The 21,792-nt window shown below is 32.3% G+C and overlaps 6 protein-coding genes across 6 annotated transcripts; 4 read left to right on the top strand and 2 right to left on the bottom strand.

Annotated features, from left to right (window-relative positions):
* Positions 1-965: 965 nt before the first annotated feature.
* Positions 966-3,177, top strand: arsB (arsenite transport subunit B; the record flags this gene model as incomplete). Its single annotated transcript, XM_020578708.1, has 7 exons — positions 966-1,051; positions 1,300-1,358; positions 1,410-1,553; positions 1,631-1,810; positions 1,908-2,056; positions 2,168-2,918; positions 3,173-3,177. The coding sequence occupies 7 exons, from the start codon at positions 966-968 to the stop codon at positions 3,175-3,177; spliced, it is 1,374 nt and encodes a 457-aa protein (XP_020431577.1).
* Positions 3,178-3,287: 110 nt separating this feature from the next.
* On the bottom strand, positions 3,288-5,434 carry PPL_07875 (RLF2 family protein; the record flags this gene model as incomplete). Its single annotated transcript, XM_020578709.1, has 3 exons — positions 3,288-3,806; positions 3,879-4,009; positions 4,084-5,434. 3 exons carry the CDS (start codon positions 5,432-5,434, stop codon positions 3,288-3,290), a joined length of 2,001 nt encoding a protein of 666 aa, XP_020431578.1.
* Positions 5,435-6,035: 601 nt separating this feature from the next.
* PPL_07876 (SRPBCC family protein) lies at positions 6,036-6,506 on the top strand (the record flags this gene model as incomplete). Its single annotated transcript, XM_020578710.1, has 1 exon — positions 6,036-6,506. The coding sequence occupies one exon, from the start codon at positions 6,036-6,038 to the stop codon at positions 6,504-6,506; it is 471 nt and encodes a 156-aa protein (XP_020431579.1).
* A 725-nt stretch (positions 6,507-7,231) lies between these two features.
* Positions 7,232-10,254, top strand: enoB (phosphopyruvate hydratase; the record flags this gene model as incomplete). Its single annotated transcript, XM_020578711.1, has 3 exons — positions 7,232-8,209; positions 8,837-9,340; positions 9,400-10,254. 3 exons carry the CDS (start codon positions 7,232-7,234, stop codon positions 10,252-10,254), a joined length of 2,337 nt encoding a protein of 778 aa, XP_020431580.1.
* A 577-nt stretch (positions 10,255-10,831) lies between these two features.
* PPL_07878 (peptidase M28 domain-containing protein) lies at positions 10,832-16,448 on the top strand (the record flags this gene model as incomplete). The annotated part of the gene is made up of 8 exons (XM_020578712.1): positions 10,832-10,959; positions 11,093-11,193; positions 11,299-11,624; positions 11,710-12,662; positions 12,718-12,884; positions 13,114-15,061; positions 15,247-15,389; positions 15,448-16,448. 8 exons carry the CDS (start codon positions 10,832-10,834, stop codon positions 16,446-16,448), a joined length of 4,767 nt encoding a protein of 1,588 aa, XP_020431581.1.
* Positions 16,449-16,553: 105 nt separating this feature from the next.
* On the bottom strand, positions 16,554-21,771 carry pldB (phospholipase D1; the record flags this gene model as incomplete). The annotated part of the gene is made up of 6 exons (XM_020578713.1): positions 16,554-16,566; positions 16,678-17,592; positions 17,693-17,870; positions 18,434-18,452; positions 19,063-21,148; positions 21,539-21,771. The coding sequence occupies 6 exons, from the start codon at positions 21,769-21,771 to the stop codon at positions 16,554-16,556; spliced, it is 3,444 nt and encodes a 1,147-aa protein (XP_020431582.1).
* Between the last annotated feature and the right edge of the window lie 21 nt (positions 21,772-21,792).

Consider the following 21,792-nt stretch of genomic DNA (forward strand, 5'->3'; position numbering starts at 1 on the left):
TAAAACGAATTGGGTGAATACATAAAAAAAAAAAATAGTTTATAACCACTCACCACCACCACCACTCACAGATAAATAAACAATTAGCCAAACAAACATAAACACACACACACAAAAACACACTTTTTTATCTCTCCTTCTCTTCTCAAAGTTATTCTTTAATTCGGATCACACACATCCATCTACTCCCGTTCACTTTCTGTAGCTCTCTCGAGTAGTCAAACTATAATACATTCAAGAATAGGAAGTAAATAGAATGGAATTGAAATAGAATTTATTTAAATTGAATAAAATATCAAATTATTAAATTTCTTCAATTTTTTTTTGACATACTCTGTCATACCTCCCAGTATAAATAATTACACTCAAATAAGCATTTTCACATCAAACAAACTATAATCAGAACAAAAAGGTAATATATATTGTTTTGTAAATAATTATTGTTATTCAATTTGCAATTGTATTGTTATCTCTAAACAAAAAAAAAAAAAAAAAAGATGTATCAATCTTAAATTTACTATTGTATACCACATCAATGGTAGAGTAGTTAGAGTTTTGATAGATTATCGAAATCAAAATCAATATTCAATTTCGGTATAATAAATCTGACTTGTGTAATATATATAAATATTGTTCTCTTTTACCTAATGTATTCATCTCCATCTTTATATATATATTGTACCTCTTTACTAATATTATTTTGATTTAAATTATTTTTTGTGATTTGTTGATAACCAACTTCCACTCTTCTCCACCATTTAAATATCGATTATTTAATCAATTAAACTCCAATTCAAATCAACATTATATTTTTTAAATATTATCATAATCATAATTATTTGTTCATTGGTATAAAAAACAATTATAATTTGAATATATTTATAAAGAAAAAGTTTCTAACCATTTATTTTTTATTATATTTAGTTTTGTAAATTAAATACCAATAAATAATATAATAGATCAAAATGTCGAAAGTTGAAGCCCCAAATAACAATACTACAAATATTAGTCAGCCATCCCCTTTTGTCACCAAAAAGAGTCCAGCAGATTTGTTAAAGGAATATTTGAGCACTACCAACTCTAAATAACAAAAAAAAAAAGACAATCAAAATGTATATATATTTCAGCAACATATAATTGGGATCCAATTAATCCAATTATATTTTTTTTATTATAACCAAATCGATCATCAGTTATATGACTATCCAACCCTTTATAAATAATTTTTAAAATAAAAATTAAAATTTTTTGTTAAAATCAATTGATTTTTTTTAAAAATTTTTTAAATTTTTTTAAAAGAAATGTGACGGTTGATGATTTAATTAAATCATCACGAGATATATATATCACATTATTGAGTGTTTGGTGAATAACACTTGATTTTTATGTAGTATTTAATTAATATATAGTAATGAAAGTTATAGAATTAGGCGATTCAGTTAAACCTTTTGTTTCTGGTCCAATCTTTCTTATTTGCCTCCTTTTAATATGTTTTAAGAAAATTAATGTAATGCCTATAGGACGAGCTGGTGTAGCTCTAGTTGGTTCCGTAAGTAGATATATTTTTTTATTTATAACTATCGATGGATATTAATCTATAGATCTTGCTGAAATGATATAATTAATTTAGACTTTAATGATAATGTTGGGAATTGTACCACCAGAACAGTTGGGATCTGTTGTCAATTGGGATACGATCGTTCTTCTAATGGGAATGATGTTGTTGAGCCATCAAATGGAATCTGCCGATATCTGGTCGAGTATATCGAGATGGCTGATGTTTCGTTGTTCGTCGGCATCGATGCTGATGGTAAGAGTGTGTGTGGTGTGTGCAGTTACCAGTGCCATTCTGACGAATGATACCGTTTGTCTCACGATGACACCCATCGTAATATATGCATGTAAAGCATCGAATCTACCGTATCTCCCTTATCTGCTGGCAGTGGCTACCAGTGCGAATATTGGAAGTGCTGCACTTCCCGTTGGAAATCCCCAGAATATGATTATTGCCACTGCTTCCGGTGTTGAATTCCTAACGTTCTTTAAGGTCTCTGTGGTATCTAGCATACTTGGAGTGATTGCAAACACATCACTACTGCTATTGTACTTTCATAAACAACTGAGGCAGTATCCACTTAACAATAATAGCACAACCATTCTAACAAAGGAAGATGGTCTATTGGAATCAGATAGAATCCAAGGACAAGAAGCTTCCGATCCAAACTCAATTGAAATGGAATCAACGATAAATATCGCTCCTGGTGATGCCAAAGAAGACATTGTGGATGATGGTAGATCAGAGGAAGTATCAAATGGAATAATAATTAATGGTAATCAAGCAGCCGATTTGCATGAATTTAAAGATGATGTAAATATGGATGAAGTTTTATTGGTGGAGGAATCAAATCAGCAGCACGGAATAGCTAGTCAGCGAACAAACGAACAACAGTTTTTACTAAACAGAGAGAAACTGATAGGTATATTAAAGATGATCCATTATTATAGATCAGGTGTTGTATTATTACTGGTATTGATTGGATTCTGTGTTGGCCTACACATGGGATTCACTGTAATGTTAGGAGTCTCAATTCTCATGTTGATCGATCGTAAAGATGTTTCGGAACAGATTAAAATGGTAGATTGGGAATTGTTAGTGTTTTTCGGTGGTCTATTTATCTTGGTCGATGGTTTCGATAGAGAGTTTTCAAAGTGGGCATGGCGTGGTATTAGTCCTTGGATTCCACTGGACGGAAACCCCCTAAAGATTTTTGTATTTACCATCCTGGTTTTAATTAGTTGTAATGTATTCAGTAATGTACCATTGGTTCTTGCACTTTCACCGCATCTCATCGAAGCAAATGCACCACCATTCACTTGGTTACTACTTGCCTTCATATCAACAGTAGCTGGTAATCTTAGTAAGTATTATATTAGTGAAATAGATCCAAAATTTTGATGATATTAATTAACATTATTCTCTGTAGCTTTGGTAGGAAGTGTTGCTAATCTTATTGTAGCAGAAAGAGCGAAACAACATTATAATATTGGATTTATCAATTATCTTAAATTTGGAGCACCTTCCACTCTGATTGTTATAGCTATTGGAGTTCCCATTATTGTTTTGATAGCTAGATAAAAGAATTAAAAATTGGTGCCCTTTAATCGAAAAAAGATTAAATTCAAATAAATTATTTATTCATATATTTTATATTTAATAACAAGATTGATTGTTGAACTAAATCAATATCATATCTTTACTTTTGAACAATAAAATGATTGGTGTTACCTCAAGAGGTGGTAGTAGTGTTTGGAGTTGCTGATCCTTCAGTGTTGGTAGTAGTTGTCGTGGTGTTTGTTTTGATGGGAGATTGAACTTTTGAAAAATAACTAAGCAATGAGTTTGTCTGTACAGGAGTTTGTGGTTTCTTTTTAGGTGAGAAGCATTTCTTTTTCGACAATGAAGATGATTCAGAATTGTTGGTATTTGGTGTATGTTCATTGTTTGATGACGATGTAGATGTTGTTGAATTATTATTATTATTATTGCTGTTTTTGTTTGGCGTTGATGTAGTGTTGTTGTTGTTGTTCGGATTGACTTTAACTGGAATCACTGGTAAAATGTAATTGTCATCTAAATCCAATTTCAATTGATCTTCAAACTCTGGTTTAACCGACCAAACACCATTGGTTTGTAAACAAGTCTCTTGAATCTTCTCTATAATTATCTTTTTCATCACATTGGTATTGGCTGCATATAAATATTTACCAAGTGTTTTAACTGATTTCTTTTTGTTGTCCATAACAAACTAATAACATTTGAATAAATAAATTTGTTAACTATTGCTCAATTTATTGCGTTAAACACAAATCAATCTTACCTTTAAAACAGTTGGTAAAAATGAAAGTGGGAAAACATATCTTGGATCGATTTCTTTCTTTTCTTTCTTTTCTTTTAACTTTAATGCCTCCTGTTCTTCCTTTACCAATTTTGATATACTTATTGGGAATCCTGCAAGCAACAACAACAATTTCATTGATTAGAAATAAATTAATGAGATTATAATTTTACAAAATAACACTTACCTCCAACTAAAGATTCAACTGGAAATCTATTAAATAAGTTTAGATTTTCTGTTTGCATGGTTGCTTCGTTAGAAGGATCTATAATGATAATTCTCTTCTTCTTTATCTTTTCTACTCTTTTTTTCTTTTTTCTGGTGGTTGTTGTTTGATTTGATGTAATGTCAGGTTGTTGTTGTTGCTGTTGTTGTTCTCCGACTACTACTGCTACATCTGGATGTGACTCATGATCAGAGTTTATTTCATTGTCTGACTCAATCCAATTCTTATCTTCTTCTTCATCTTCCTCTTCCTCCTCTGATTCCTCATCCGATGAAATATTGTCGGCGGGACCTGCTTCCTCCTCTTCCCATTCATCGCCACTGTCGTACGAGTAGTCAAAGAGCTTGTTGTCTTTGGCAAACGGTTTGCGACCGTTGATAACCTTGGTCGGCTTTGAGTAGGTACCATAGTAGCTCGGTCTGCGACTGTCGTGGAACTTGAGCAGCTTGAGCCGCGAGAGTGAAGCGAGAAGTTCATCATTGATAATAGCGCCAGGCAACGACGTTATTTTGTATTTATTAGACTTTAACTTGGTCGATCTAAAGTAGGTCTTGCCATTGAACTTGCTTTCCAACGGTGTCGATTGTTTCTCAATGAGTTGCTCGAATTCAGCACGGTCAAAGTCTGGCCTGACTTGAAACTGGTGAATCTCAGTGAATGGCGCCAGTTCGACGGGTTGGATGAACGCGTCTGTGCGCACCGGCTTGGCGTCGGGTGTCACCACATTGAAGAACTGAGTGAGACGCGACTGCTTCTTACTGAGCTCTTCCTCCATCTTGCGCTTCTCCTCTTCCTTTTGTTTCTTTACGAGCTCTCTCTCCTCTTCCTTTTTCTTTCGCTCCTCTTCCTTCTGTTTCTTCTCGTCGTCCTTTTGTCTCTTCATTTGCTCACGTTCCTCTTCCTTCTGTTTCTTCTCTTCGTCACGTCTCTTCTTCTCCAATTCACGCTCCTCATCCTTTTTTTTCTTTTCCTCATCCTTCAATTTCTTTTCCTCATCACGTTTCTTCTTCTCCAATTCCTTCTCCTCGTCACGTTTCTTCTTTTCCTCCTCTTTCTTTTTCTTCTCTTCGTCTCTCTTTTTCTTTTCCTCTTCTTTCTCTTGTTGTTTTCTACGTTTCTCATCCTCACGTTCCTTTATCTCTGACTCGCTGAGTTTCTTTCTTTTCTTTGTTGCTGATGCTGTTGTTGTTGTTTTCGATGATGTCGAATGATCATCATTGGTGTTAACATCAGTCATTGTTGTATCATCTTTATCTTTTAAGATAGTTGCAGTACCGTTACTACCATTACTATCAGATGTATCAACATCCATTTATTTAATACTACTACTATATATATTTTATATTTTATATTTATTTTTCTAAATTTTACTATTGGTATAGATATTAAAATGAAGACATTGAGATGAAAGAAAAATTTAAATTTTGGCGGGCTCACTCAATTTATTTTGTATTATTAATTTTTTTTCCTTTTTTTTTTTTATATCATGTAAACCAACAAACAAACATTCAAGATCTTTGATAGATTTGTTTATAAATCAGAAAAATTAATAATAATCGATTATTATTAATTTGTTTATATTACACTTTTATAAAATTAGTCATAACAATATAACTTTATTAAAATAGCATAATAAATTACTTTTTAAATTAAAAAAAACAATTCTCGAATAGTTATTTTCATTTCTATTTTAAGCTGTCCAAGTTTAAAGTTAAATATGAGGTTCTAATCTTGTACCAAAAAAAAAAAAACCGCGAACCTTAAATAAAATCTTTAAACATGATCATCAAAGTTTGATTTCCTAGAAATTGCAGTTGCTTCATCATTTTCTTTTACTAAAAATAAACAAGTTATAAATATATAATCTTGATATTCTATTTCTATAAAAAAAAAAAAAACAAATACAACATAAAATGATTTCACAAACAATCAATATTAACCATCGTATCGGTATTAAATCAGATATTTCCAATGTATATGAAGCTTTATCTACAATAAAAGGACTCTCTGGATGGTGGACTGAAGAGGTCAGTGGAGATTCCAATGTTGGAGGCAAGATCAATTTCTTTTTTAGATCCCTCACCGGTGAGTTACAAGGTCAGATGGTAATGGAAGTGACTAAATCGATCGCTAATCAAGCAGTTCACTGGCGTTGCCTCGAAGGACCACAAGAGTGGATCGGTACAGATTTCCAGTTTAATCTCACTCAACAAGGTGAACACACCATAGTATTATTCGCAAATTTGAACTGGCGAGAGTACGTAGAATTCACTTCTCATTGCAGCATGAAATGGGCAACTTTTCTCTTAAGTCTTCGTTCTCTAGTGGAAGAAGGTAAAGGTAGACCAGCTCCCAATGACATCAAAATCGACAATTGGAATTAATATAATATAATATTATATTAATTTAAATTCTAAATAAACTAAATATCTAATAGCTAATAAACTTGACAACTAGCATCATGCAGTGAAAAGAAGGAGGATTATGATAATAAACAAAAACTAATGATGTTGTAGAAGTATACTAATATAAATAATATCTGATTGATTAATTATTATAATTGTTATCTTCTTGTCATCACAACATATTTGGGTTTATTAAATAAATATCCAACAGAATAGATCTGATTGATTGTTTGTATTTTATTCTATTCTATCCTTTTTGTAACTTTTTTTGTAAATATAGATCATCGTGGTTAACTAAAAGTAAAGTAAGATTTAATTAATTATATCATAAAAATGTGAATGCATCGCGTCAACCAACAATCAATAAATCAATAAAGACTTGATATTTTTTTTATGTTTAACAGAAAGGCAACAATCAATCACACCATGCCAAAATTACGATTTTTTCTTAAAAAATAAAATCCAAATCCCAAGAAGTTTGTTGTTGTCAACATAATCTTAAAAATCGGTCGATTGCCCAACCTAATGTTGTTGTAAAAAAACCCAATCCTATTTAAATGTCATGACAGAATAATAATAAATAAATAATAATAAAATTTTATTATCAATATATATTTTTTTTACTATATTTAGATTCAATATTCATTATTCTCAATATTAATATTATATATAGATAGGTTAAATCTATTAGTTTTCATAACAACATGTTGAAAACTCATTTAAATAATAATAATATTATTAATTTTTATTGTATATTAATTTGTACTTTGGTATTAGCGACTGGTTTTGCTGATGTTGTCAGTTCGGAGCAAGTACTTTTATTCGCAGACTACGAATCTGGAACTTTAGATTCTGGAATTAAAGGTCTTTTAGCAACAAATGCTAATGCTTCGGATGCTGCAACCATTGTCACTACTAGTAGATCTGGAAAGTATGCAATCTCACACAAAGTCACTCTAGATGATCCCGGTTACTATTCTGCTGGCAATTGGCGTAGTGAGAGTGCTACTGCAGGTGTTGCAGCTGGTTGCTATTTAAACAATACAGAGAGACGTCACGAATTCAGTGTTTACCTAAAGGATTGGACCATTTACAAGGTCGGTGATCCCTCAACAATCGATATCATCTATCAATGTAAATCGACTAGCAGTGGACCGGCATGGTTTCTCGGTGTCAAACGAAATCAAATTGTTCTGAGAATTCCAGATAGCGGTGTACAGTCTGAGATCATTGCGGATGTCAGTAAAGTTGTAAATCAATGGATCGATTTAAAAGTAGAGGTGTACAATGTTGACGTTCTTAAAGGATATATCAGAGTTTACTCAAAGATGAGTAATGAAACTAATTTTACGTTGAAATACAAGATTGATAATATAAAGACATTCGTCCCCGATAGTGAAACATCGCAATTCGCATATTGTAAATGGGGTCTTTATCGTCCAGATTCCGAGATTTCAAAAGGAAGTGTTCCAACTAGAATAATCTATCATGATAATATTAAAATTACAAATACAACTGCTGATAGTGGAGCAACAACAACAACAACAACTTCAACACCAACAACTTCAACACCAACAACTTCAACACCAACAACTTCAACAACAACTCCAACCACAGGAACAACAACCGATCAAATTAACAATGCAATTAATACCTATCATTATAATTTATTACTAACGATTGTAATGATTACTATTATTTTATTTTAAATAAAATAAAAAATAAATAACTGTATCTAATATATATATTTTATTAATAAAAAAATATAACAAACTAAATATTTTAAATCAAACAATACTAAATTAGCTAGATATATTAATTAAAAAATATAAAATAAATCAAAGTAGTTTAATCATGCTCATTTAAAATTACTCTTTAACTTGGTTAAAATTATAAATATCAGTTGGGTAAGTTAATTTAATTATATAAATCTATTACCTGATTTTAATTTCGATTTTCATACAATTGTAATTATATTTTTAACACTTGTAAAAAGCATATTCCAACAGAGGGGTGTTTATTTTGGTTGACATTTATCTGATTAGTTATTTGTCAAATTTATATATATCTTACAAAATTAGATGTGGTTTCTGATGTTCGATAAATTTTCATTGTTGTTTGTCTAAAGAAAATCATTAAATTTCTATATGAAGCTACCTGTGATCACTCCATAGATTTAATTTTATTTATTTTGAAATTAATTATATATATGTATAAATAGTATAAAATGAATAATAATTTTTATCCAGTTAAGCGAACTATTTATTCAATCACAAAATAATTTATAAATTAAAATCAAATTTTGAAAGATTAAATCAAAGGAGATAACAAATAATCTATCATTGCAAAAAGAAACAATGAGTGTTATAAAATCAATTGTTGCTAGAGAGATTTTAGATAGTCGTGGAAATCCAACTGTAGAAGTGGACTTGTTCACAGAGTTGGGTAGATTTAGAAGTGCTGTGCCATCCGGTGTTTCAACTAGCGATTATGAAGCGGTGGAGTTGAGAGATGGCGATAAATCAAGATATGGAGGTAAAGGTGTTTTGAAAGCATTGGACAACATAAAGAGTATTATTGCACCGAAAATCATTGGAATGGATGTAACCGATCAGAGTGGTTTGGATCAGTTAATGATCAAGTTGGATGGAACTGAGAACAAAGCAAAACTCGGCGCCAATGCTATCCTAGCTGTAAGTATGGCCATTTGTCGTGCAGGTGCAGCCGCCAAGAAAATACCGCTATACAAGCATATCGCCCAACTTTCCAATCGAAATGATACTGATTTCATTCTTCCAGTTCCAGCATTCAATGTAAGTATTCTTTAGTAGAATGTTTAAGATAATTTAAATAACATATATTATATTTATAGGTAATTAATGGTGGTGTTCACGGTGGAAATAGATTGGCGATTCAAGAGTTTTGGGTAATTCCAATTGGTGCCACCACTTTTAAAGAGGCATTACGATTGGGATCGGAGACCTATCACACTTTGAAAACGGTGATTGCAGAGAGATACGGTCGCGATGCTGTGAATGTCGGAGATGAAGGTGGATTCGCTCCTCCCATTCAGAGTAACGATGAAGCTTTGGATCTTTTGGTGTCGGCAATTGACAAGGCAGGACATACTGGAAAAGTAAAGATTGGAATCGATAGTGCTGCATCGGAGTTCCACACCAAGAATGGAATGTATGACCTCGATTTCAAGAATAAGAATAACAATGGATCTCAAGTGGTCTCTGGTGAGAAGCTTGCCGATATGTATCGCGAGATGGTTTCCAAATACCCTGCATTAGTTTCCTTCGAAGATCCGTTCGACGAAGACGATTGGGATTCCTACGCCAAACTGACAGCTTCGGTATCGTTGCAAGTGGTAGGCGATGATCTCTTGTGTACCAATCCAAAGAGAATCCAAGAAGGTATCAAGAAGAAAGCGTGCAATGCATTGCTTTTGAAATTGAATCAAATTGGAACGGTTTCGGAATCTATCAAGGCTTTCCAACTTGCGCGATCTGCGCACTGGGGTGTCATGGTTAGTCATCGTAGCGGTGAGACTGAAGATACCTTTATCGCTGATCTTGTTGTTGGTCTTGGAGCTGGAGAGATTAAAACCGGTGCTACCTGTAGAAGCGAGAGACTAGCCAAATACAATCAACTCATGAGAATCGAAGAGGAACTTGGTAGTCACGCTACATTCGCAGGTGAAAGCTTTAGATTTCCAAAATAAATAAAAACAATCACAAGAAGTTTGATTTCCTATAGAGATTGAAATTTCTGTTCATCATTTTCTAACAACAAAGTTATAATATTGATTTTCTATTTATAAAAAATAAATTAAATTTTGTTTTAATTAAATGTCATTTTACAAATTTGGGTGGTGATTAATAATTTAATACATATAATTATAAATTGAATTCATATTGTTTTCACTAATGTTAACATGTTTCATGTTTTTTAAATTGATTAATCAACATTTACTTTTAAAAAATAATAATTTATTTACTTTAGTATTTAGAAATTGATATTTAAAAAATGAATACCAAAATAGTAAAATTCTTTGGAAATATAACAAAGTAAGAAACCATTTATATATTAAAAAAAACTTATTTGTTTTTAGATAAATCATTTGATTAATTAAAATCCAAAACCGAAAATAAATCATTTTATTAATGTTCCGAATCATTTAAAAAAAATAAAAAGATATTTTATTTAAAAAAATGATCATAATAGTTCCAAATTTGTGTGTGTTTTGTTTTTGTTTTAGATTTTTTTTTTCATAATATAATATTACTATATATAAAATTATGGATCAATACAAGTATACACCGATTGCAGATAATGAGAATGACAGGCATGGTGGTGACATCTTGCTGCCAAGCAGTGTCAGCAACAGTAACAATAAAAGTAGTTCATTCACTATCTTTAGAGATTGGTAAGCAAACAATCTTTTATAATATATATTATCGACTACTTTTAGTTACTAGAGAGCACACACACACACACAGCACAAGTAACAGACTTTTAACATTCATCTTTGCTAATCTTTATCATATTTTTATATATAGTGGTTCGAAATTAAAAAAGAACAGAAACATTTTGATTGTCATCGGACTGATATTATTTGTTATATTGGCTGCTATAGTGATACCTGTTGTAATATTACATTGTAGGTGTTCGTTCTACAAACATACTCATTTATCTAAGCATAATGTTATAGCTATCGTTTATTAATGTTTGTTTGCATCAATCATATGATATGATCAATCAATAGATAAGAAACCTGATGTTTTATCGGATAATTGCTCAGCCGATAGTTCACAGTTGATCAGTGCAACTACAAAAGGAACATTGGCATTTGCAAAGCTGACAGAGATGTGTACACGTTTCGGTAACAGACTGTCGGGATCGGATGCATTGGAGAACGCAATCGATTGGGTCAAACAAAAGATGATTGACGACGGTCTAGACAATGTACAGACCGAAGACGTAATGGTAACACACTGGGTAAGAGGCAACGAACATGCTTCCATACAATCTCCATACTATAAGAAAATGAATATTCTTGGTTTGGGTGGATCTATTAATACTACTTCTTCAGTAAGTTGTTCAGAACTTTTTAACAAATATATAATGTTACATTTTTACTTATTATGTTTATATTAAACATATTGATTATCAAAAGGATGGAATTACAGCACCGGTTATGGTAGTATCAAGTTTCGATGATTTGAAAGCGCGTTGTGCAGCTGCCGCTGGAAATATTGTTTTATTCAATGTACCATTCACTAATTACTCGTCGACTGTGAGATACAGATCGGGTGGCGCTGTTGCCGCTGCGCAATGTAATGCAGTTGCTGCACTCGTTCGATCGATTACACCTTATTCATTGGGTACTCCTCACACCGGTATGATGTCATACCAAAGCGGTGTCACCCAGATTCCAACTGCTGCCATCACTCTTGAAGATGCCGATCTCATTCAAGGATTGGTTAATTTCAACCAGACCGTAACTATCAATCTCTACATGGAGGCACAAACCATGCCCGACAAGGCCAAGTCGAGAAACGTCTTTGGTGAGGTGACAGGTTCCGAGAATCCCGAGCAGGTCGTTGTTATCGGAGGACATATCGATTCTTGGGATGTAGGTCAGGGTGCTATTGACGATGGTTGCGGTGTCATGATTGCCTGGGAAGCGGTTCGTTTGATTAAAGTACTCGGTCTGCAGCCAAAGAGAACCATTCGTGTGGTTGCCTGGACAAACGAGGAGAATGGTGCCGCTGGTGGTGCTGCCTATGCACAGGCACATCTTAACGAGACTTTCTTCTCGATCGAGACAGACAACGGTCCAACTACACCACTTGGATTCACAGTTGACGGTGCCTCGCCAGAGACAATCAAAGCGTTGCAACAACTTGCCGATGACTCACTGATGACGCTCGGTGCCAACTCTGTAAGTGCCGGTGAATCCGGAACCGATAATTCATTCTTGGTGGTTGACGGTAAAATCCCAGGTGCAAATTTGGTAGTAAACACGACTCAATATTTCTGGTTCCACCACAGTGAAGGTGATGCTCTCGACAAGGTAAACCCCACTGAAATGGATCAATGTGTCGCGGCGATAGCATCTATGGCACTGTGTGTTGCAAATTTCAATGGTGATTTACCACAATAAAATCTGTATTTATTTTAGATCTAAAAAAGAAAAGTATATCACACATTCAATTATTATTAATGGTTTTAAAAATAGAGTTAAAAGTACATCAATTTTTTTTGAAACAGTGGGTGGTACATCAAAAAAAAGGAACAAACACTGTGTTTGTGTTGATAAAATTAAAAAAAAAATCCACCCTTCTGGATGTAGGTGGCAAGGGCTAACCCAAAATGGTATTGTTTTATAATTTTAAGTTGGATTTGACATCTATTAAATAAACAAGTAAAAATATATTGAGGTGACCCAATTTTCAAGGAAGATTTTAGAAGATTTAGATTAGAATTATTTTATAAACAAAAAAAAATCCTTCAATTCCAGTATTAATAAATACCTGAAGGTCATTTAATCAAATTAGTTTAGTTTATTTTTTTTTAGCTTTTCTCAAGATGAAGTTTATATATTTAATTTTATTTTGTTTTATCTCAATTTTTACAAGTTCATCATTGGCTTACCAATGGATTATTACTCATCAATTAAATCCAGATGGAAGTTTAGAGAGCATTAGAATGAATTCATTTCTTATTGATGTTTGCTATACTACAGGAAACAACAATACATCTTTCAAGATGACTTTAGATAATAATAGCAATAGTACATACATTTTTTCTTTTTTATATCCAAATGCTAATTGTAAGGATGGAAATTTACTAATAAGGGAGATTCCACTATCATTGGAAAATGCAGATGAATTTGGATTATATGGAGAAATATCAACATCACCACATATTCCACAATTCAAACATAATGTATATTTTGAAGTTTTACCAGTATTATCAAATTGTACATTTAACTCAAATTATACAATTGGTAGGGTATCAATGGAATTGTTGAATTCATGTAATTGGGAAATTTCAATGAATAGAGAAAACCATTTAATAATTGTTCCCCTATTGGATATGTATTCATATGACACAAATCCAAATAGTTGTTCAGACTACCAATTGACTGTAAACTATTACTTTAACACATGTCAATTTATAGAATCGGAATTGGGAATTATCAATTTTAGACCAATTCATTTCAATGTTTTATACGAAATATTGGATTGGAAAACAATAAACATTTACTCAATAACCAATTCATTCGATCAAAGTTCCATCTATGATATTGGATATTTAAACAATACCCTTTGTAGAAATACTCAAAATTGTATTTTAAATATTCAATATGAAAGTTCAATTTCGAAAAATGTATCAATTTGGGTTCAATTGGTCAATACTGTAAATTCTTCTTACAGGTGGAATATCGAATTAAATATTGAAGTACCAATTCTTAAAAACATTCAAATACAGCCAAGAACTTCTTCTTACGACTTTTCGATTGAGATAAGTGGTCCTCTCAATTCATATGATCTCATCGTTAATACTACTCACAAGTATTATATTTCTTCAACTACATTTTCTATTCAAAATTTCTATTCTGGTAATATCATTGGTCTTAGTGCTTCAACACTTGCTATCTATGTGAAAATCAATGAAACTATTATTCAATTGTATAACTCAGAGCCTCTTTTCCTCTTAGATCCTATATTTTCAATCTATAATAACTTCTCAAGTTATGTGGAAAACATAAAGTATTATGTTGTTTTTCATGTGTTTGGAAGAGAATATTCACCTCTACCTAATGACTCCAAAGTTTACATTTCAATCAATAATTCAAATCTAGTGGAGTTATACGACTCCAATACTCAGATGATAATTCCTCTTCACAATAATACACTCTATTACATTTCATTTTGGGCAAGTTATGATGGTTTTAATAGTACAAAATTATATTTTCAACCTATTTCCTTTAGTTCAGATTTTGAACCTCCAGCATTATTGGTTTTTTCAGGTCCAAATTTTGCTAGAGTTTCTTTTGATTCAATACCAAGTTATCTTGGAGATAGACATTATTCAATTATTCTAAATGGATATCCTTATGTTGTTCCTAGAGATGGTGACACTTTTCCAAATGTCGCTCTTCAAAATTTAAATGATTCAGTTGTTCATAACATTACTGTTCTCGCAAGATACAATGAAGAAACAAAAAAATCAACAAGTTTGTTTCGAATATATTCATTACTTAAAAAACCTATTATCAAGAAAATCTATGATCAAGATCTTGTTTATATTTATCTCTCTGGAGAAGGTGGTGACTCACAATCATATAGATTTTCTGTTGGTGAAGAAGATTATTTTTTAAGATACAGAACTACAATATTTTATAATAAAGGAAAAACAAATGAACCTATCATTTTTACTATATCAGATAAGTTTGGAACTAGAAGGTCAATCTTGGAAATGATTGATTATTATCCTTGTAAGATAAAATTTTTAAATATGTTTGTTATTTTTACTAATATTCTTAAAGCAATTGAAAATATACCATTTAGATATAATATATCTAAAGATTCGATTTCAATTCGATGGGATGAATCAATAGGTGGAAAACCAAATTCTTCTTTTTATGATCATCGATTTCTATGAATGGTTTTGAATGGTCGATTATTTGTTCAAATATTTCAAGCAATAATCTATCTAATCCCGAAAATCTACAATGTAATTTCAAACATCTTATTCCTAACTACTCTTATTATATTAGAGTAACTTGTATGAATTATCTTTTCGTACCAGTTCATCAAGTTTCTACTTTTCAAACTCTTGAAAATGGTAAATGTTTCTAAATATTAATTCTCTATCAATTCAATATACTAATAATTTTTAATAGAAATCAAAGGTTGTAGTTCAAATTGCTCTAATAATGGTGAATGTATAAAAGGAGAATGTCATTGTAAACGTGGCTTTAGTGGTCTGACTTGTCAATCTTTGAATAATGAGCCTATTATTTATACAAATCCTAATCAACCATCAATGAATATGTCTACTACTGGAATTTCACATTTCTCTCTTAATTTTGATGAAATCAGAGAAGTCAGTCAAGAGAATTCTATAGTTTCATCATTTTTTATTTCAAATTTGGATTGGATAAGAGAAACAAAATCATATGAAATTATTAATCCCATTGATAACAGTATTGTTCAATATAATGAATGGAACTATAAATTGAAATCAAAAATTCTACAATTGGATTCTTTTGAAATCAAATTCTCTCAATATGTTCGATCAAATTCATCAACATCAACCATTGATTATATAATTGTGGATTTCATTAAACCGATTCAAATCAAATATGGAAACATCAAGTATCAATTGAAAATTGAAAATTGGAATTTCAAAAGTAGATTGAATACTTTGGAGATTGTTTCAATTCCCCAATTTGAATTGAACGAATGTTTAGAATCGAATTATAACATTTTGGATACTGGTGACTTTGTTACTATCTTAATTGAAAATTCCCAATCTGAAATCTACGGAAAATTAAACAAATTTGGATATCTGGACTCAATACCAAGAACTATCAATCACTTCTTTTATACCAATTCAAACAATTCTTCGGTTAAATTGATCACATCAATTCCATATTTTGAAAAGAATATGATCTTAGATCCTGATTTCTCTCTGTTGTTGCATCCAAATCCTGACAAGAACAATTGTAATTCTGAACGAAAGAATATTATTAAATGGAAAATCATTGTTGGAACTGTTTTTGGATCAGTTTTCTTTGCATCAGCTGTATATGCAACAACATTTATGATAAAAAGAAATCAAAGAATTGTTTCAGAGAGAGTTAGGCTTGAATCAAAGCTTAAAAATTTTAACAAAAATTAATCTATTAATAGTGTTTTAGTATTCATATATTGTTGATAGAGGATGTATTTTAGAAAAGTAATCAAAGAAAAAAGTCGAGAACTATAGATATAATTTTTAAAAAAATTAAATAAAAACCCTTGTATTAAAAAATATTCTTGTGTTAATAAATTTGTTGAAAGCTTGTTTATTTTAATATTGAATATTTTTATAAAAATAAATATTTTTTTGATCAACACAATTAAATTACCAACCAACTTTAACCCATTGGCCTCCACCAAAATTGTCTCTTAACCAATTGATTTGTTTGTATGCACCATTAACCATTGCATAATATTCTTCTAATTGACCTTTCTTAAAGATTGGGAAACCTTGAAATTGCATTCCATTGTATGGTTGTAGTTGACCTTGGAGATTTTGCTGTTGGGATTGCTGTGGTTGTTGAGCTGGTTGTGGTGTTGCTCCACCTCTATAGTCAGCAGGGTATCCATTTGCTCTGTTGTAAGCCTCCCATGATACTGTACCAGGTTGTTGTGGTTGTTGTGGTTGTTGTGAGGTATTATTATAAATAATAATATCTTGGAAGTTTATAACACCATTATTATCAACATCCAATGTTTGGAATATCTTGTTTACTGAATTAAGAGCTTGATCATATGGAGTATTGGAACGAACCAAAATTTGAATCAATTCATTCTTATCAATATTGTTATCTCTATTTAAATCACAATTGGCAAGACAAGCTTGATACTGAGTGGCGAATGATTGTACCATCATTTGCTCATTGGCATTCAAAACTGGTTTTATGGATGCCATCTTGTTATTATTCTGACCATTGTATTCAGGGTAGTTATAACCGTTGTAACCGTAAATTCTTGATCCAGGATCATAAAATAACCCATCCTTGGTAACATTTGGCGCAACATGAATTAAGATTGGCACCTCTCTGTAAACAGTTTGCTCTGTGACAGGACCGGCCCAACCATCAATATTTCCAAAAACGCAATTGGTAGTATTATCATGAATTATTCCACCAAACTCTATTCTAAAAATCGCAGGACTTTTGTTTAGATTATTTCCATTCCTGAAATACTTTGAATCTGCTACAAACGGGTGTCCATCATAAAATGGTTGAGATGTAACTTGGGTAAAACTAGTTGGAGTTCTATATATTTTAAAAGAGGTATAAATTTTTTTTTTAAAATTAATATCAAATTTTATTAAAAAAAAAAAAAACAATTATTTTTTTATAAATTAAAGCATACCCATTACGAACATTTTGAGTTCCACTCTTTGCACATTCAAAAAAGAAAGTACCATATGTCATTCCTTCATTCCTAATGACTGGTGCTTTTGAAAAATCATAGTAACCCTCAGACAAAGGTATCTCAGGTACAAACTTTAAGTAATCACCTTCTTCGATAAGCCAATAGTCTGTTTGTCCTATTTTAAATTTTAAAAAATGTGCCCAACCAAAATGAATAAGGTCAAATAATTTTGTATCTGTTGACATTTTTCTATTATAGTTATATTTTGATGAAAAATAGTTTTAATAAATATTTAAATATTAGTTATAGGTAATATTATTGTTTATAATAAATGATGTGAATGAAATAATAGAAGAAAATATTTCCTTTTTATAGAGAATTTTAGTAAATAAAAAATGTAAAATCTAGTTCTAGGATAACAATTCTGATTTGGTGGAGTTAAATGATATCTTTTGCTGAATATTATGGTGATCAATTGTGCCAATCTGATCGAATCACACCTTTTTATTTTTCTTTTTTGATTTTGATTAATCAAAAGATATTAAATTTGATAAAGATCACTATTTTCTCACTACCAAAACACAATTTTGGACTTTTTTTTTCAAAAACTTTTGTTTGTAGTTGCCCATTTTAAGACCACAAAAACTAAAAAATCGAAATTCAAGGTATTTGAAAAAACCCGAAGTTGTGGTATCGTAAATTCGGACTATGAAAGTAAGTAGTTGTGTTGATTCTTACTCTCCTCCATACCCCAATACTATTTGAATTAGATTATTTAAGTAACCAGAACAAGACAAATGAAGAAAATTACAACTACCTCAACAAGTTGATGTTTTTTATACAACAACTGTTTGTAAAAGATTGAATTGGATCTGATTCTTTGAATTGAAATTTGTTAATAGGCTATAAGAGTTTTGATTCTCTTTAAACTTTTGTCTCTAAATTTATCAATGGAATTAATATGGAGACAGTTTAAGTTTCTTATATTACTTAATGGGCAATGAAAATGATCACCAATTTGACATTTTTTTACACACAAAATCAAAATTAATTAATTTTGTTTAAACGAGTATCTGTTGTTTTATAGAGATAATAAATTATCGGTTAATAGAAAAATTAATGCTTAGTCAATTTGAAACAATAATTTTCCTTCTAATCGATTAGAAAACAATCACTCTTACATTTATTCATGTAGAGAGTGTTAGGTTTGAATCAAAGCTTAAAAATTTTAACAAATTATATATATTTTTAAGTGTTTTGTAATAATTTATAGATAGAGGATGTTTATTAAAAAAAGTAATCAAAGAAGTAAAGTCAAGAACTCTCGATATAATTTTAAAAATTTAAATAAAAACTGATGTATTTACATAATGTTCTGGTGTTAATAAATTTGTTGAGAGCAGGTTGCTTTCACTGTACATATTCAATGGATATTCAACTACAAATCCTTTAGTTCTACTGAGAGTATTGAGTAGCTCGTCTCTCTTTGCAACGTATCTAAGACATGGATCATCTGGGAGTGGGAGTCTGACTTGATTCTCTGGAATAAAATCTCCAAATGCATCTTTGTAGACTAAAGTATTGTTCTTTGCGGTTGGTACCCATACCTTTTCATAGGAAGCGACAGGATCTATGATTGAAGTGACCTCAGAGTCACTCAAACCTAAATGAAGTTTCCAGAGAGACATTCTCAATGATCGAGAGAACTCACCGGCCATGAAATCTCTTCCATCCATTCTTGTCTCGACCATACTGGAATCTGTAACGACGGCAGCCAACTCTGAATCTCTGACACCCATCATTGAACGATCATTAATATTGCAGCTTCCAATGATTGCTACCTTGTCATCGGCGATCAACACTTTAGAATGGATATAGATTTGCTCGGTATAGACTCTGTCAAAGCATGTCTCCCACTTTCTTAGAGAGTATACACCAAAGTATTGCGATAGATCGACGTCTGGGAATTCCTTCTGTAGGAGCTCGACAATTGATTGACCACCCTTGTTGATTGTTCTTTGTGTCCATCCAATGACTACTCTTGCTGCAGGATCTCTAACGTCACCTCCAGCATTGATACTGGTGACTACAATAACCTTAAAGTTTGTCTTGTTGATGATGGCATGTCTAATTCTCTGTAGCAAAGCCAAAGCAATACGGTTTTTGGGTAGTCTGGCACCACAAGAAGATACAAAGAACAGATTCTGAATGTAAACGAAATGCTTGGCATTTCTGATCGTGGTAATATAGGCTTTGTAACAAGATGACTCAGTATCAGCTCCAACAGACCAAAGACAAGCAGATCGAACGATTTGCACTAGACATTCCGGAACATTAGCATTCTTGGTGATTGATGCTGGTGTGCTAACATTGACTGGAGTGTTATCGATCTCAGAGCTATTGTCGTCGTCTTCCGCTTCGATTTCATTGAATGAGATACCATCGTAACCAATAGAGTTGTCAATGGGATTAATATATTTCTTGGCTTGGTCGGCTGCATGCTTTCTAACCTCTGGATTGTCGACCGGTCTATGATAGATAGTTCTTCTCTCGGTACCATAACCAATGTTTGTCACGTTTCTCTTCAAGTCCGACAGAGCATTAAAGAAACCGTTTGGATGTGTCTTTTGGTGCTCCTTCAGATAGTCCTTTGGCAAGAGCACATCCTTTCCCCAATTGGAATGTTTGTCACTGGTCTTGGCATGATTCCAACGTTGGATGAAATTGGCTGCCAAATCCTTGGCTGATAGTCCAACCACCTTGATATGTACATCATGCCAAGGCATTCTTGGAACTTCATGACGGTTGAGTTGATCCTTATGTGGATTACCAGTTCTAATTACCGTTGAACAAATGTTACCATAGTCTTTGCCTGGGAAGAGCTTGCTATCCAAGTCGATCAATGGGAAATCATCGGTTTCGTATCTCATGAAACAGATATCGATACCACCGACAAATCCGACGAGCTGATCGATGATGACACTCTTTTGATGATGCGACCACGAAAGTGGGTAGATCTTGGGATGTCTAATAACCTGGATGTTTGGATGACAATTCTCCAGCCACTTACTGGCGTGTTTAGTACCGAGCTGTACACCGACATTGGTCTCATTCCACATTAAAACATGGACCTTTACACCGTCCTTGGCTTTCTTGGTGAGCAGTCTGTCAAGTCTGGTAGCGAGCATTCTCTCTGGAGTGTCACGGTCCAAGATGACATACGGCCAAACCCACCAACCGGTCAACAAGATCTCATACTGAGCAGATTCAATAGCCTTGGCCAACTCACGGTAGTAATTAACACCGTTGACGAACCACTGGCAAGTATTGTTTGGTTGTGGTTGAGCAAAGGATTGAAAACGATAGCCAATTCTAGAGTAGTGACGAATGGCATTAACCCAATCGTCGGCTTCCTCACGGCTCTTTACAAAGAAGTAACGAGAGTAGTTTCCACTGTTTAACTTGAAACCGTGATAACTCTGGAACTTGGTACTAAACTTCTTTCTCTTTTGAAAGTCTTGAACAACACTTACAGTCGAACCCGGTAAGAATATTACTCTGGATGGCTTGGTGTACTTTAGATCCAAACCTCTCTGATAGACAATCAAAAAACCATCTTTAATTTTCAATCTTCTATTATGAACGGAATGGATATGTAAGAATGATACATTTTTAACCTTAGTGATCATTCCTCCCATATGTACTTTATCACCAATGAACTACATTATTAGATTAATTAGATTAGATTAGTCGACTATTGATTACAAATTTAATGTATATGCTTTTAAAGTACTTACTAGTTCATCAAATGGCAATACGAATTGGAAATAAAAGAAGTCAAACATACCAAAACATCTAGAGAGATCGGCATCTAACAGACCTCTATCGATGAACTCTGGTAGTGAAAGTTCATCTTTATCTTGCAGGTAGCCAGAACCATTCATGGTAAGACCACCATTGAATACTGCAGCTACTACTTCATGTGGTGATATATATCTCTCTTTGGTGAATGGTAGCTTACTGAATATTCTACTCATGGTTGAAACTACTTGATATACTTCATCTCTAGAAACCATATTATTTCTATCAAAATCGCA

The sequence above is a fragment of the Heterostelium album genome, assembly GCF_000004825.1.
Source record: "Heterostelium album PN500 unplaced genomic scaffold PPL_scaffold8, whole genome shotgun sequence".
In the NCBI taxonomy this organism is placed as follows: Eukaryota; Evosea; class Eumycetozoa; order Acytosteliales; family Acytosteliaceae; genus Heterostelium; species Heterostelium album.